This window comes from Galeopterus variegatus, unplaced genomic scaffold (assembly GCF_000696425.1).
Source record: "Galeopterus variegatus unplaced genomic scaffold, G_variegatus-3.0.2 Scaffold5291, whole genome shotgun sequence".
In the NCBI taxonomy this organism is placed as follows: Eukaryota; Metazoa; Chordata; class Mammalia; order Dermoptera; family Cynocephalidae; genus Galeopterus; species Galeopterus variegatus.
The window spans coordinates 119,182-133,925 of record NW_007731402.1 but is presented as its reverse complement, the minus strand read 5'-3'; the positions used below and the strand labels follow the sequence as shown (position 1 = coordinate 133,925).

The window sequence follows — 14,744 nt, the reverse complement described above, 5'->3', positions numbered from 1 at the left end:
GATGATAAAGGCTTGAATTTGGAAAGTGACAAAGAAAAGCAGACTTTATAAGGCGAAAATCAAAACCTGTCAGTCTGGCCGGCCCGGTGGCGCACTGGATAAGTGCACCACTTGGGAAGCGTGGCGGCGCTCCCGCCCGAGGGTTCGGATCCCACATACAGACCGGTTCCCGCTCACTGGCTGAGCGAGGCGCGGGGGCAACGCCGAGGGTTGCGATCCCGTTGCCGGTCCCCGGTCCGGTACGGGGGCAACACTGAGGGTTGCGATCCGTTGCCGGACACGGAAAAAAGACAAAAGACAAAAAAAAAAAAATAATAACTTTTGCTGATTATCTTAAAGTCACTTTTTTTTTTTTCCCTCACAGACATAAATAGCTCCAGTATTTTCCCTAAATTCCAGTGGGGCCTCTGTCACAATCATCACCACTTTCTTCCTCATAACTGTCATAACTGTCATCATCAGATCTGTGGGATTCTTTATGAAACATTTCCCTAAATGTTGTAATGTGGTACTCAGGCCCCCAAAATGGCTTGTCTATTTTGTTTATCTTCTCAAAAAAACAACTTTTTGTTTTGCTGTTTTTTTGTATTGCTCTTTTGGTCTCTATTTCATTTAGTTCTGCTCTGATCTTATTTCTTTCCATCCACTAGTCTTGGAATTAGATTGTTCTTGTTTTTCTAGTTCATTGAGATTTAACATTAGTTGTTTATTTGGAGTCTTTCTGTTCTTTTGATGTAAGCACTTATTGCAATAAACTTCCCTTTTAGTACTGCTTTTGCTGTATCCGATAGGTTTTGGTAAGTTGTGCTTGTATTTTTTGTCTCGAGAATTTTTTTTGATTTCTTGCTCTATTGCTTCTTTGACATTGGTCATTCAGGAGCACATGGTTTAATTTCTGTGAATTTGTATAGTTTCCAAAGCTTTGTTTATTGTTAATTTCTAATTTTATTCTATTGTGGTCTGAAAATATACTTGATACTTGAGGTTTTGCAATGACCAGGTTGGAATGAATTTGGAAATTAGCAAAAGACTGTTTGCTTTAGACTCTATCTCAAGAACACATTATTTTGAAAGTATTATAAGAGCATTTTTACAATTCTATTTTAATGACAATGAACTGTTGAAACATATTCATGAAGAAAGCATCATTACCTGTGTTCAGTATAACAGAATTAGTGTAGCTGTATTAAGGTTACAAGTCTTTAATACTGAAACAAGAGAAGAGACAGTGACATCAAAATACATCTGTAGAGAAAATATTAGAGGTTATTGTTACAAAGTATTAAAAATGGTCTTTGCAGGTTGGACTCTGGACTTTTTTTACTTTTTTCCCCCCCAACATTCTGCAATTCTCATAAATAATTAGCATTATTTTCTAAAGAGGAAAGAATCTTTCTTAAAATTGTGATGCTTAATATTCACATAGGGGAAAAAAAATAAAAGTGGGGGTTTTCTTCTATTTAAGCATTAATTTTGATCATAAATTGTCAAAGCAAATCTTACAAACTAATAAAAAGATCATTAATTAAACATCCATATATTTAATGACACATGTCCATTATAGTATCATACAGGGTAATTTTATATTTCAGGATAGTATAATATACAATATAGTGTAGTATTGCATAGCATACTATAGTACAGTATCATATGAAGTAGTTATAAATTTTTCAAAACCCATTGAATATACAACACCAAAATGAACCCTAATGTAAACTATGAACTCTGGGAAATAATGATGTGTCAATGTAGGTTCATCATTTTTAACAAATGCATCGCTCTGATGGGGGATGTTGATAACAGGGAGGTTCTGCATGTGGGGGCAGGAAGTATATGGTAAATCACTGTACCTTCTGCTCAGTTTCGCTTTGAAACTGAAACTGCACTAAAATAATCAAATATATTTTTAAAATAAACTATATATGATGTATGGATGGAACTAGATTCCTGATGTATTTTATCTTTTCAGCAGTATCAGAGAGTAATCCAGAATATTTGTTTATTAGTAATCTACAATCAGGCTCAAATTATTAATGAAACTAAAATACCATTTAGTGTCAGACTGTGGTATTAACTGTAGATAAACTATATTTCCAAGAGTGCAAGCATTCAAGGAACATACTGGATAAATGGTTTCATCTGCTACAGAAGTTTAACAATTCAACTATTAAGATCCTTACTATAAAAATAGCAGCAAGTACATATTGGGAGTTTATTACATGTTTAGTGTTTACATGGACAATCTGTAAGACATATACTTATACCCCAATTTACTTAAAACAGAAGCCCAGAGAAGTTAAAAAAATCCCTAGTACGTGACAGATGTAGGATTTCATGCCAAAATCTAGTTTGTGCATTTAATCATTATGTTAAATTATTGTATTGACTTAACGATCAGTCATATCCATTATTAATGCTGTTTTTCAATTCTCTGGTCTTTATTTAATTGTTTTTATAATAAATTAAAATGAAGCATAAGCTCATAGTGTTCTGAAAACAGTCAAGGGACCTACAAAGCAAACTAATTTATTGTGTAGCTTCTAATTAGCTGTAATTACAATATTTAATAAATGAAACACCTACCTTTAGAGATAATCAAATCTTTTCATTGAACTTCACTAGTTCTATGGTGCATACAATAGTCTAATAATAATCAGAATCATTATTCAAATGCTGTCAGTAAATGTAAAAGTACAATTTATTGCCAACCCTAAACTATTCTTTCTCTAAAATAGATTTAATATGGGAACTGGGTATAAGAAAAATGAATTCTAGGCACTGCCACAGCTGCTAACATCACAACACGGAGGCAGAGATTCCAGTTGTTTCAGAATGTGATATCTTTAAGAATAAGGCATTTACCATTAATGTTTAACTCAGTTTTATTTTTTAAAGCAATATTTTTGAGGAATGTATTATGTTCACCCTGCAATGATCGACTTTAATTAATGAGCTCTAAAGTTTATTTTCTCCTTTTTCTGATCTATCTGGGATTGAAGAGAAGAATATAAAAAGTCAGATTATTTACGAATTATGCTTGCTCTTTGTGAATATGCATGATGAAGTGGTGAGATCACTGGACATCAGAACAGTGCATGACTCTAATTTTTTTTGCTTGATGACAAGGGAAAAAATGTACTGCATTGTCTTTAAATAAAAATCTAATCATCAAAGATGGCAGCAGCAGGGAATAATAGTAAACCATGTTTTGCTTCATGATATAAGGAAAGAAAAAAACTAGTATGCGGTATCTTCAGTCAGCTTTTAATAACAAAGGACAAAGTGGTATTACTGCTATTTTGGCTTTTGGAAAGGGATAGGAAAACAAATGAACAAAAGAAATTTATTAAAAAATCAGCTGACCAAAGAGTCTTATTAGTTTAAAATGCATTTGTAACAAAAAAAAAAAAAAAGGTTCCCCTACAAAAAAGACAGCATAATGTATGAAAAATCATGAACATTAACTGACAAGTATATTCTAAATTAAGTAAAAGTTTCAGGGTATTCACCTTGTAATTAATGGACTATCTAAAGAAATGAGGACAATATGTCTTTGCTGATACTCTAAGCTGGAACAAATCCTCCACCCCCCAAAAAAAATCAGTCAGCATGATTAATAGATCTTTCATAGCCATAATGCCAATAAATACAATTTCTTCAAAGCATTAACAAACCAGAGAGTGTGGGTGTTTTGTTTGTATGTTTGTTTTAGAAATAACAAATGATTCTTTTATTCACCAATTTATATAGAAGAAATGGGACTTTCATTTTAGTTATTTTTATCTAAAATATAAAATTTTACAACTTCTAGAATGTCAAGGTTTTTTTGGATAATATTTATCTCAGCCTATTTTTTATGTCCAGAAATATGTCGTTTTTGAATTCCCTTCAAAATGTTGCCTAACCAGTGGCTATAAACTCTTACAGTGACAACTCTTATCCATTATCCAGCACTTGACATGCCGGCTCAACATCACTATATTAACTGAGTTTCGAGTTTTCTCACTCCCTGTGGGGCCCTCTCTCCTAAGATTGATGAGGTGCGACATGGTGTTTGAGCTGCCATCCTGACTTTACAAACAGCAGAAGTGGTCCTTGCACAAAGCAGAGGAGGGAGGAAAAGGGAGAGAGAGAACCACAGTGCGTCCTGGAATGGGAGCAGCCTCATGCACTTGCTTTCCAAGGCAATTAAAGGCAGAAGTGGTCCTTGCACAAAGCAGAGGAGGGAGGAAAAGGGAGAGAGAGAACCACAGTGCATCCTGGAATGGGAGCAGCCTCATGCACTTGCTTTCCAAGGCAATTAAAGCATTGCTTCCCAGATTTTACACTTCAAACATATAACTTCTTTCTTCAGTTGAAGTGCCCAAAGCTGCATTAGTACATATTGAAAATGCAACAATTAGAAAGGGATTAAACTGCTGTCCCTCAGATATTTTAGAGAAGCCACTTTCTAAGACAAAAGTTGCTGCTACTTCCAAGTTTAAATACACTAAAACTCTAATCACTTCTTCTAATTCCCAAAATGGTGTTGTTGCTTTCTTTTTAACTATTGAATTCACTCTGGCAGAGCTACGGTAATAAAAGTCATCATATTCTAATTTTCAGACAGCTTGATAGAACCAATGTTCTCACTATAGATAAAGTGTAATGAAGCACTTTCTTTCCCATAGGAAAGTCTTTGACTCATATGCTTTGATGCCAGCTAGCCTTCACATCTGCTGTTTCACCATTGATTGCTGTAACTTGGCATGCTGAATTAGTGTCTGATGAAACAGCTTTACTCAAAGGCATCATTTTACTTCCTGCAATGGGAACATAGTAAAATGGTGTTGGTTTCCTGCAGGCCTTATGCAAATCCCTGTAATAAACATAGGATCAGGCCTCACATACAATAAATTGTGTTTTGGATGAGGAAAGGGTAAGGGAGACAACCTCCTTGGGTAAAAATAACTTCCTTACTGCATAAATAAATCAAATGCATAGTAAAGAATTGTTTTCAATATTTATTTCAAACATGACTAACTTACACCAAAACTATATTAGACACTAATAAGAACACAGCAACACTTTTTAAATACCAACCTTATTTAACAAAATACTACCACTTACACTAATGTTAACAGTAATGCATTTCCCACAACCGGTGTTTGAAACCATTAATAAAAAAATAAATTAGTTATTTAGGAGAATTAGAGAAATTATATGGCTCTAAAATTCTTCACTTAGAGTTTTTTTAGATTTCTTGAAAAAATGTCTAATGGAAAATGAAGAACATATCAGTACTAACAGATCAACATTTCAGTAACTAATCTAAATTGACTGCTCAGATACATTGGTGTTTAATTACATAAAGCTTTTAAATTTTCTTGCATTCACAGATTTCTTGAAAAAATGTCTAATGGAAAATGAAGAACATATCAGTACTAACAGATCAACATCTCAGTAACTAATCTAAATTGACTGCTCAGATACATTGGTGTTTAATTACATAAAGCTTTTAAATTTTCTTGCATTCACTTAATTATGTAGAAAAAGTAAAACAGTAAACAAAGATTATCCAGAAACTTCAATATGTAAAACAAACAAAAAAGTAAAAATTAAGTTTTTCTGCATTCTAAATAACCATACTTATTTCCCAATTAGTAACATGTAAGCAACTTGACAAGAACAGTTTTTGACTTAGAGGCCTAAGTATATCAGGTATTCCATTGTCCAAGTTAAACCAAAATGTCATTTTTGAGACACATTTAGTTTCAGTTTACATCTGCAAAGCGATATTAAGGAATTCACAAGTAACAAAAAGAAAGATGTAAATTAGAATTATGTAATAATTTACTCTCATCACTTAAAACAGGTACTGCTTTTTCCACAACAGGAAAAGGAGAGGACGTAGTTCACTGAATATTACAGGGTAGTGCAATAGTGCAAGCAAGAAAAGTACATGAGCCTGAATCTCAGAGCTCTTGCTCAGGATCCAACTTAGTATGAGCTTATAGAGTAGGCCAATTAATGTCATCTGTTTAATGTCAATTATAAATCATCTCTTCTTAATATATTTCTGATTGGGTAAACCCAAATTCATGACTCTAATATCCCCTTATGGGTCACTTCTCTAATTTTCCCTTCACCTATGGCAGAAGAACCTACAACAAAGGTTTACAAAGGAAAATTGAATATTCACTCCTTAGGTTCCTTGAACATATATTTTCTTAACTTTTACTCGGAAACACAAACAAAAGTCAAGATTCATCCCACCATATAGCTCTGAGAAACAGGAAAGTTCTAACTTTCTCTGTCCTGCCGAACAGCAGTCCTCGTACTTATTTACTGAGTCTCCAGGGACAGTGTCAGAAATGAACATAAGACAATTTACCCTCAGCAAATCTCTGTATTAAAAGGCTATAAACACCATTCTGGTAAATAATTCATAAGAAGAATGTGGTCGGATGATTTATCATCATTTTATGCCTGTCTGATTTTTTGCGGGGTCTGGTTTCAGAAAAAGAAAAAAGTCCATCCTAAGATGAAAGAAATGGAGGTAGATACAACTGGTTATAACTATTGATGCCAACAAACAAGGGGTTATTTAAATTTCAGACTGAATTAACTCTGCCTGCAAAATAGTACCACCAAAGCAGGTGTTTAAAGAATTCACAGGCTTGGAATCCCACCTGAAGATCTTCTGACTTAATTAGCCTGGTGAGGAGCCTGGGCCTCAATATTTTCAGAAAAGCTCCACAAGTGATTTTAATGTTCTAATACGCAGTCAATTTTAGAACCACTGACTTAAACAGCTGAATATTTAATTAACTAGTTAATAATTAAGTAACAGATGAATATTTAATTAATTAATTAAATCAGCTTTGTTGAGTTATGTGATTGACAAATAAAAATTGTATAGTTTTAGGTGTACAACATGGTATGTTTTGATATTAAGTGTACCTTGTGTAATGATTCCCACAATCCAGCTAATTAGCATACCCATCAGCTGACATGTCACCTATTTTTGTGTGTGTGTGTATGGTGAAAACACTTAAAATCTAGTATTTAGTAAAATTCAGGTATACAATACATTATTACTTAGAGTTACCATGTTCCATGTTAGACCACAAATGGATATTTCGAAGATGTTTAAAACTTAGGGGATACCATACCCAATGGGTCATAGTGACTCTACCCTCAGAGAAAGGAAAATTGACATGAAAATAGACGTATTTATCGCAGTGATGTGATTCCCTGCCATGGCAATACATATATGCTATGCACCCATACTGGTTCCAGTAAAGCCACATTTCCTACAATTTTGGTAGAATAAAGACTACCGCCATAGCAGTATTCTGCCACGCAGTTTTTGAACTGGGATTACTGGATTAGGAGAATTAATATTGTTAATATGTTCATACTACCCAAAGCAATCTACAGATTCAGTGTAATCACTATCACAGTTCCAACACCATTTCTCATAGATGTAGAAAAAAAATCCTAAAATTCATATGGAAACACACACACAAAAAAATAGCTAAGGCAATCTTGAACAAAAAGAACAAAGATGGAGGGATCACACTGCCTGACTTCAAACTATATTACAAAGTGATAATAATTTCATCAGTATGGAACTGGTATTAAAAGTAGACATACGAACCAATGGAACAGAATAGTGAGCCCAGAAAAAAAATCCATGCATCTACAGTGTCTTCAATTAATGGTGTTGAAAAGCTGGATATCCCCTTCAGAGGAATGAAATTGGACCTTATGTCACATCATATAAAAAATCAACTCAAAATGAAGTAAAGACTTAAACATAAGACTTGAAACCATAAAACCACTGTAAGAAAATATAGGGGAAGAACTACAGGACATTGATCTGGGCTGTAATTTTTTAGATTTGGGAGGGAAGCAAAAGTGTGCATTTGTTGTATGCAATCAAAAAGAAAAAAATCTATGGCTTCACTGCTGAGTTCTACTAAACATTTAAAGAAGGACTAATCCCAATTCTTCATAAACTATTCCAAAATATCAAAGAAGTGGTAATTGCACCACTTTTCAGAAGGCCAGCATTACCCTGATATCAAATCCAAACAAGGATATCACAAGAAAAGAAAACTACAGGTCCATAAGCTTGGTAAAAATAGATGCAAATATTCTCAACAAAACACTAGCAAACCAAATTCAAGAACACATCAAAAGGATTCTTCACCATGATCCAGTGGGATTTATCCCTGAGATGCAAAGATGGTTCAACATACACAAGAAAAAACATTTGACAAAATTCAACATCTTTTCATGATAAAAAAACTTTTAACAAATTAAGAATATAAGGTATGTAGCTCAATACAATAAAGGCCATATATAACAAGCCCACAGCTAACACCATACTAACAACATTAGATCAGGAAAAAGACAAGGATGCCCACTTTCACCAAGTCTTTTCAACATAGTACTGGAAGTCCTAACCAGAGCAATTAGACAAGAGAAAGAAATAAAAGGTATCCAAATTGGAAATGAGGAAGTCAGACTGTCCCTGTTTGCAGATGAAATGATCTTATATATAGAAAACCCTAAAGACTTCACCAAAAACTGTTAGAAATAATGAACTGATTCAGTAAAGTTGTAGTATGCAAAATCAACATACAAAAGTCAGTAGCATTTCTGTATACTCATAGTGAGCTATCTGAAAAAGAAATCAAGAAAACAAAATTCCTTTTACAATAAATACCAAAAAAATAAGATACTTAGGAATAAACTTAACCAAGGAGGTGGAAGACCTCTACAATGAAAGTTATAAAACTTTGAAGATAGAAACTGAAGAAGACACAAATAAATCGGCATAACTTCGTATAGCATACACTATACGAAGTTATATGACTCACTTGGGAAATATAGGGATTCTCAAAAGAGGCCATTGACATCTACATACTCTAGCTAAAATATTTTTCGTACTGTAATATATATATATTCATTCTCCTAATTTTTATACTTCGGAGAGAAAAGAATGTGCTTGTTGTTTGGTAACATTTTGCATAGAGTATTGCCTTGGGGTGAGATTTCAATTTTAGTACACCAAAGTACCAGATTCCAAGAAGGAGGTTTTGACTCCTCTTTTAATGTTTTTTCCATAAAATCCCTAAGCCCCCATCTATTTTGTTATCTAAATATGATTAAGAACATATTGGCAATAACATACAGTTTTCTATTTTTTACATGGAATAATACTGGAAAACCACCATCATCTTGATATTCAATTACTTTGCCAGCCATTGGCTTTACATTTATCCCTAGAGAGAATGTGTGTGGAGTGTAATGGATACAGAATAAAAGAAGGAAGAACACATCTTGAAGGCAATAGACATGTGAGCTCAGTAAACAAAATCAAGCAGGTCTTTGGAAATGGAATTATTAAATGTTGTAGAATAGCTTTATAATTCTGCCTGTCTTTGAAGTAATGAGGACTCCAAATATCTTGAGCTAGCTCTTGCTTGGAGTAACAAAACTATATCACTCTTTAAAATAATTTTCTGGAACTGAGCATTCCAGAACAATTAACAGCAGGATCTTGTTAAATTAGTAAAAAGGAATTATTAAATGTTGTAGAATAGCTTTATAATTCTGCCTGTCTTTGAAGTAATGAGGACTTACCCTTTTTTAAGTCCAAATATCTTGAGCTAGCTCTTGCTTGGAGTAACAAAACTATATCACTCTTTAAAATAATTTTCTGGAACTGAGCATTCCAGAACAATTAGTTAACAGCAGGATCTTGTTAAATTAGTAAAAGCAAGAGGAAAATTCCTTTATAAGTCAATGCCTTAAGGGTACTTCCTAGTGTGTTTGTATGTGTGGCTGTTAATTAAAAAAAATGAAAGAATGGTATCAAATGTAAATAGACTAAACACAGTAGTCCCTGGTTCACTGTAGAGTTTCAAAATGAGCATGCATTTGTTTGAATTCCAGATTGCTAAGAAGTTTTTTTTTTTCTTTTTTTTTTTATTTGATACAATAGCTGGTTTAACTACATAGTTTAACAAGCCAAAACAAAAAGTTGAAATTAGAATCTTTTAAGACTACACCAACATACTTAAAGAAAAATCAGCATTTAATGTATCCTTGTAAAATCTAAGTTCTTTTCTGATTTCAACAGTAAGAATTTAGCACGTGATAAAGCTCGCAATACAAAGTAATGTCAACTTAGTGATCATCACTGTTGTTTTTAAGGTGACTAGTGTATATTCCAGAAGGTTTCAATTATGAAGAAAGTCCGTGCTGCTGAAAACAGAAAGTTGTTTCATGTCAATGTGCTCCAGGTGCTAGAGGCATCCTTGTATGAGAGAGAGAAAAACAAGAGATGAAAAAGTAAGAAGAAAAGTCAGTAGCAAGAAAAAGTGAAGATGGGCAAAAATAACACAGCAGAGAACAATTGAACTAAGGAAAAAAAGAAAAAGAAAAGAAGATTGGTAAGATAAAGAAAGAAAAGAAAAATGACATAAAGAGAAAAGAGAAATGTGTTTTGGAATTGATTTTTCAGAGATGAACTTTGCTCACAGTATGTTAGAGCTTTGAGAAGAGATACTTAAGTCTTCTGGAAAATAAAAATGAAATGAAAACCCTGACATATTTGTGAAACAGAAATAAACACTTCTTGTGTTCTTGTGTCAAATCACATTGTTAGGTACTTTAGTTGTGTTATTTTACAAACTCGGCAATAAAAGTCTCCTGGATACTGTAGTAATTTAAACGTATCACATATATGCAAAGTTGTTGATGCAATGTGCACTTAGCAATTTCAACAGCTGATTTCTTTTAAAAAAAACAAAAGATATTAAAAATAGTTTTATAAGAAAGATAGTCTAATAATTCTAAATATTAAATTAGGGAAAGTGGATCCATTGCAATTAATTTAGTCAAATCACATCATGCTGAATTATGCTCTTATTTGCTTATTCAGCAAAAATTTGATTAAATAAGAAGATTTTTCATTTAAATGTAAAATATGCATCCAATCTTTAATCTAGCTATGAGAAATTGACTTTAAAAATAATTAAATTTTAATAATGATATGGATTTGACAAAACAATCAAATCTATCTTATCTTCTTAGAAATTTAGTGTTCTCTAGAACTCTACTCTAAAAGACTGATTTAGTTTTATAAGAATTTTTACAAAGAAAATTACATAATTTGGCAAAATTGCTGTTTTAAGTCACATAAAACCCAGTTCTATGATTGTTGATTTATTCTTCTATTTTCAATTAAAGTGTAAATTCCTTGACATTAAGAGCTAGATCTTGTTTGCCATAAAATAACCCATGTACAGTGTAATTTCTGGCACTCAATAAGCAGTTGATGAATGCTTGATGAAAGAATTTATTTTATAGCTTGAGTCGGTAACTTTTTAAAAAGAAAAATATCTACCACATTCATTGCACATTTTAACTGCCAATTACTTCTGTATAAACACTAAAGGAAAATACTAATGCTTAAAAATTTACCCAACCTACAAAGCATGTAAAAATACTTGGCAAAATTTAAAAGAAATCATAAAGTGATATTGACTCCCTAAAGTGAAATGTCCCCATCTGCTCAACGTTGGGCCAGTGAGATGAGCTAGATTATGGAGAAGAGAAGGGAAAGGCACTCCATAGGCCAGGAACTTGATAAACACACTTTCCCTTTAAACGTTGCATAGGACTGTCCATCTGGAAACCACTGTGAGTTAAATGAGTAGCCTGTTTTCAGATGCGTGCCTCCCATAATATTAGATGGATGAATGTACACATAATAGGAACTGTTTCTCCTTGTTTCTTTAGCCCTTATACCCTGCTTCATTTCCACAAAAAGAAATGTATGTTGGAAAACATTCTTACATGTAATTATTCTATTCTTCTGGAATAGCTAAGCCTTGTAGAGTCTGAATCTACTACTACACAATTTTCAATAAACACATTATTTTTTCATTCAAAGATAAAACATTCTTGGGAAAATGAAAGTGTCCCCTTTGGGCAGATTGCCCTCAAACCAAGAATAGAGTACTTGTAAAGCAAAATCTTATCATTTTCACGTATTAAAATAATTCTCTTGATGGGCATATATTTAGTTGTACACCTCTCCACCCCTTGAGGTATATGCTATTAATTACTCTACAGAAATAATGCTTTGCTACGCAATGCCATTTATGAAAAGAGAAAGATTTGTTTGTGCTCTATCATTTTAATACATAAATATTAGGTAACCAGTGGGACTTACCTTGAAAAATGTCATGGTTGCACCATCTTCTACTGCTCCATACTCTATTTTGGTTTGTTTAGCTAAATCATCAGCAGAGTCAATAGGGGATTCCATGCGTTCCACTGTCAGAAAGGCGGCTAAGTTAGCAGTATACGAAGAAATGATGATAAGTGTGAAAAACCACCAAATGCCTCCCACTATCCTGGTGGAGAGCGCTTTGGGCATGAGCTCAGAACCTAACAGAGATTGGGGGAAAGGTGAAACGAATACAGAGAATTTGATCAGCAATCAGATACTTCTGGTTACAGTGGCAGAATGGAATCACTGTGTAATAGAAGGTTAAACCATAGATTTACATATCATTTTAGTAAGCAAGCAACAACCATTGGGAGAGCAGAAGCTAATTTCAGATAATAGACAATCTCTTAGGACTTGTGTTTAGTAACAGGAGGCCCAAGTTCTACCTGAGATGATGCAAAGTACCAACTACAATATTAATAAGTGAAAATTCTTTATAAAAATAACATTAGAAGAGAGAAAAGAACTCTCTATAAATTACATGTACATAGTTTTCATATTCTTATTGATTATGTGGGTTTCAGAGGAAATTATCTAACATATGTTCACATCTGTTTCTTAAGATTTACACAGAGCTTCACTTTTCATGTGCATGTAGCTTAAACATTTTGCCTATCTTGATATTTGAAAAAGCAATGCTGTATAATAATAGAATAGCTTTCATTACCCACATTTCTTGAGATGATGTGGGATTTTAGCCCTTTATTCATTTTTAATAAGGTAGCAAATTATTTCCTTGTGTATAAGAAAATATCTCCTATCACTATGGTTAGCCTCAATGAAGGAAATTAGAATAAAAATGAAGAGCTAAATTGTCACAAATTTATTTTTATACATATATAAATACTTTAAAATATATCACAATGTATGGCTGGAGTTGCCTGCTCATGGTGTTAATTTTAAAAGTGGGATCTGAGAATTATATTTTACTTATATTTATTGTTAATTTTAATTCATTTAGATTACAAAATAAAATCCTAACAATTTAAAAATTCAGCCTGTTATTTAAATAATAGTTTTACCACATTATTTACAGTCTTAATGTTGAAATAAAGATATATCAGTATGTATAATTTTTAATATGAAAAGTACACTACTCTTGTGGTTATATATATATTACTATTCACTTTTAATCATTTTTAATCTATAATCAGGAAAGCATAGGCCACAAAATACTTAATTTTTAATAGGGTTTGAGTAAAATGGAATGAAGCAAAGATGGACTCCTTTTTGCTGATTTGTTTTACAGTCATATCCTTCATATAATCACTCATGCAGTAATGTAACGCATCTTTAGATGGAATGAAAAATAAAACAAATTGCTCATGTTAACATTGAATAAGAAGTGATACCGTGAGTGTACTGTAACAAAACAGCCCATCTTACACTGCAGTTCATCTTACCCTTGTAATTTCAAACAAACAAAATTTTAAAAGCAGACAGACTTGGACATGACAGCCAACTCCAGCTCCAGACTCTCCCTACAACTCTGTAAGAGAAAATAAAACAACAAAAAACAGAAAAGTACCTTTCTGACGTAGTTGCTCCTAGGCCCTGTCAGACACACACTCAGACACTGAAACACTAAAATACTCCCAAGATGATCAGCAGTTTTGGCTGACAATTTTACTTTTTTTTTTCTTTAAAAAAAAAAAAAAAAAAAAAAAAAAAACCCCCCCAAAAAAACAAAAAAAACCCCCAAAATGATCAGCAGTTTTGGCTGAAAATTTTTCTTTTTTTTTTTTTTAAAAAAAAAAAAAAAAACCCCCCCAAAAAAACAAAAAAAACCCCCAAAATGATCAGCAGTTTTGGCTGAAAATTTTTCTTTTTTTTTTTTTTAAAAAAAAAAAAAAAAAAAAAAAAACAGCACCACCGATAAAGTCAAACAAGACTGGGAAAAAAAATAGTTCAGACATTTGACAAAAATGGCCCAATTACCACAAGTTCATATCTTACCCAAGGACTTAAAGTGAGTACCTGGAAGGTTTTTGTGAATCAGAGCCTGGTTAGGGGCTGACTGTCATGTACTCAAGGTAACGTCATGTCCAGCACTATATCCCACTAATTCCTGGGGAACTAGGCATCAGCCAGAATAGTATGGGTTCCTCTTACATGTATCCACCAGCATTGAAGTAGTTATGTGGCAAAGCAAATGTATATTTGAATTTTTCATTGCTTGCATTACTTGCCATTCTTCCGAGATATCACATATAGTCTTATTTCTAATTGCTACATATTATTGATATCCAGTTCATATTACGAGTTTACAAATTCTCAATGACCTCCAAAAAGTTTAGAAAACATAAGTGAAAAATATAGAATTTTATTTTTTAAAGTGGTATAATTTCTTTTTAAATCTTTGTTATGATCAAACTTTTATTATGAGAATGTCACTATTAGCAGGTTGCCTGGTTACACTGTAATTCTCAATGCTACTTGTAAAAGAATT

General features: G+C 32.8%; 1 protein-coding gene across 1 annotated transcript in view; it reads right to left on the bottom strand.

Moving 5' to 3' along the window:
* LOC103604624 (glutamate receptor ionotropic, kainate 2-like) overlaps nucleotides 1–14,744 on the bottom strand; it is a 111,717-nt gene that overhangs the window by 9,917 nt on the left and 87,056 nt on the right. Inside the window, exon 5 of the mRNA XM_008589199.1 lies at nucleotides 12,236–12,453. Coding sequence (XP_008587421.1) covers nucleotides 12,236–12,453 — 218 coding nt within the window. The remainder of the gene's footprint in view (nucleotides 1–12,235; nucleotides 12,454–14,744) is intronic.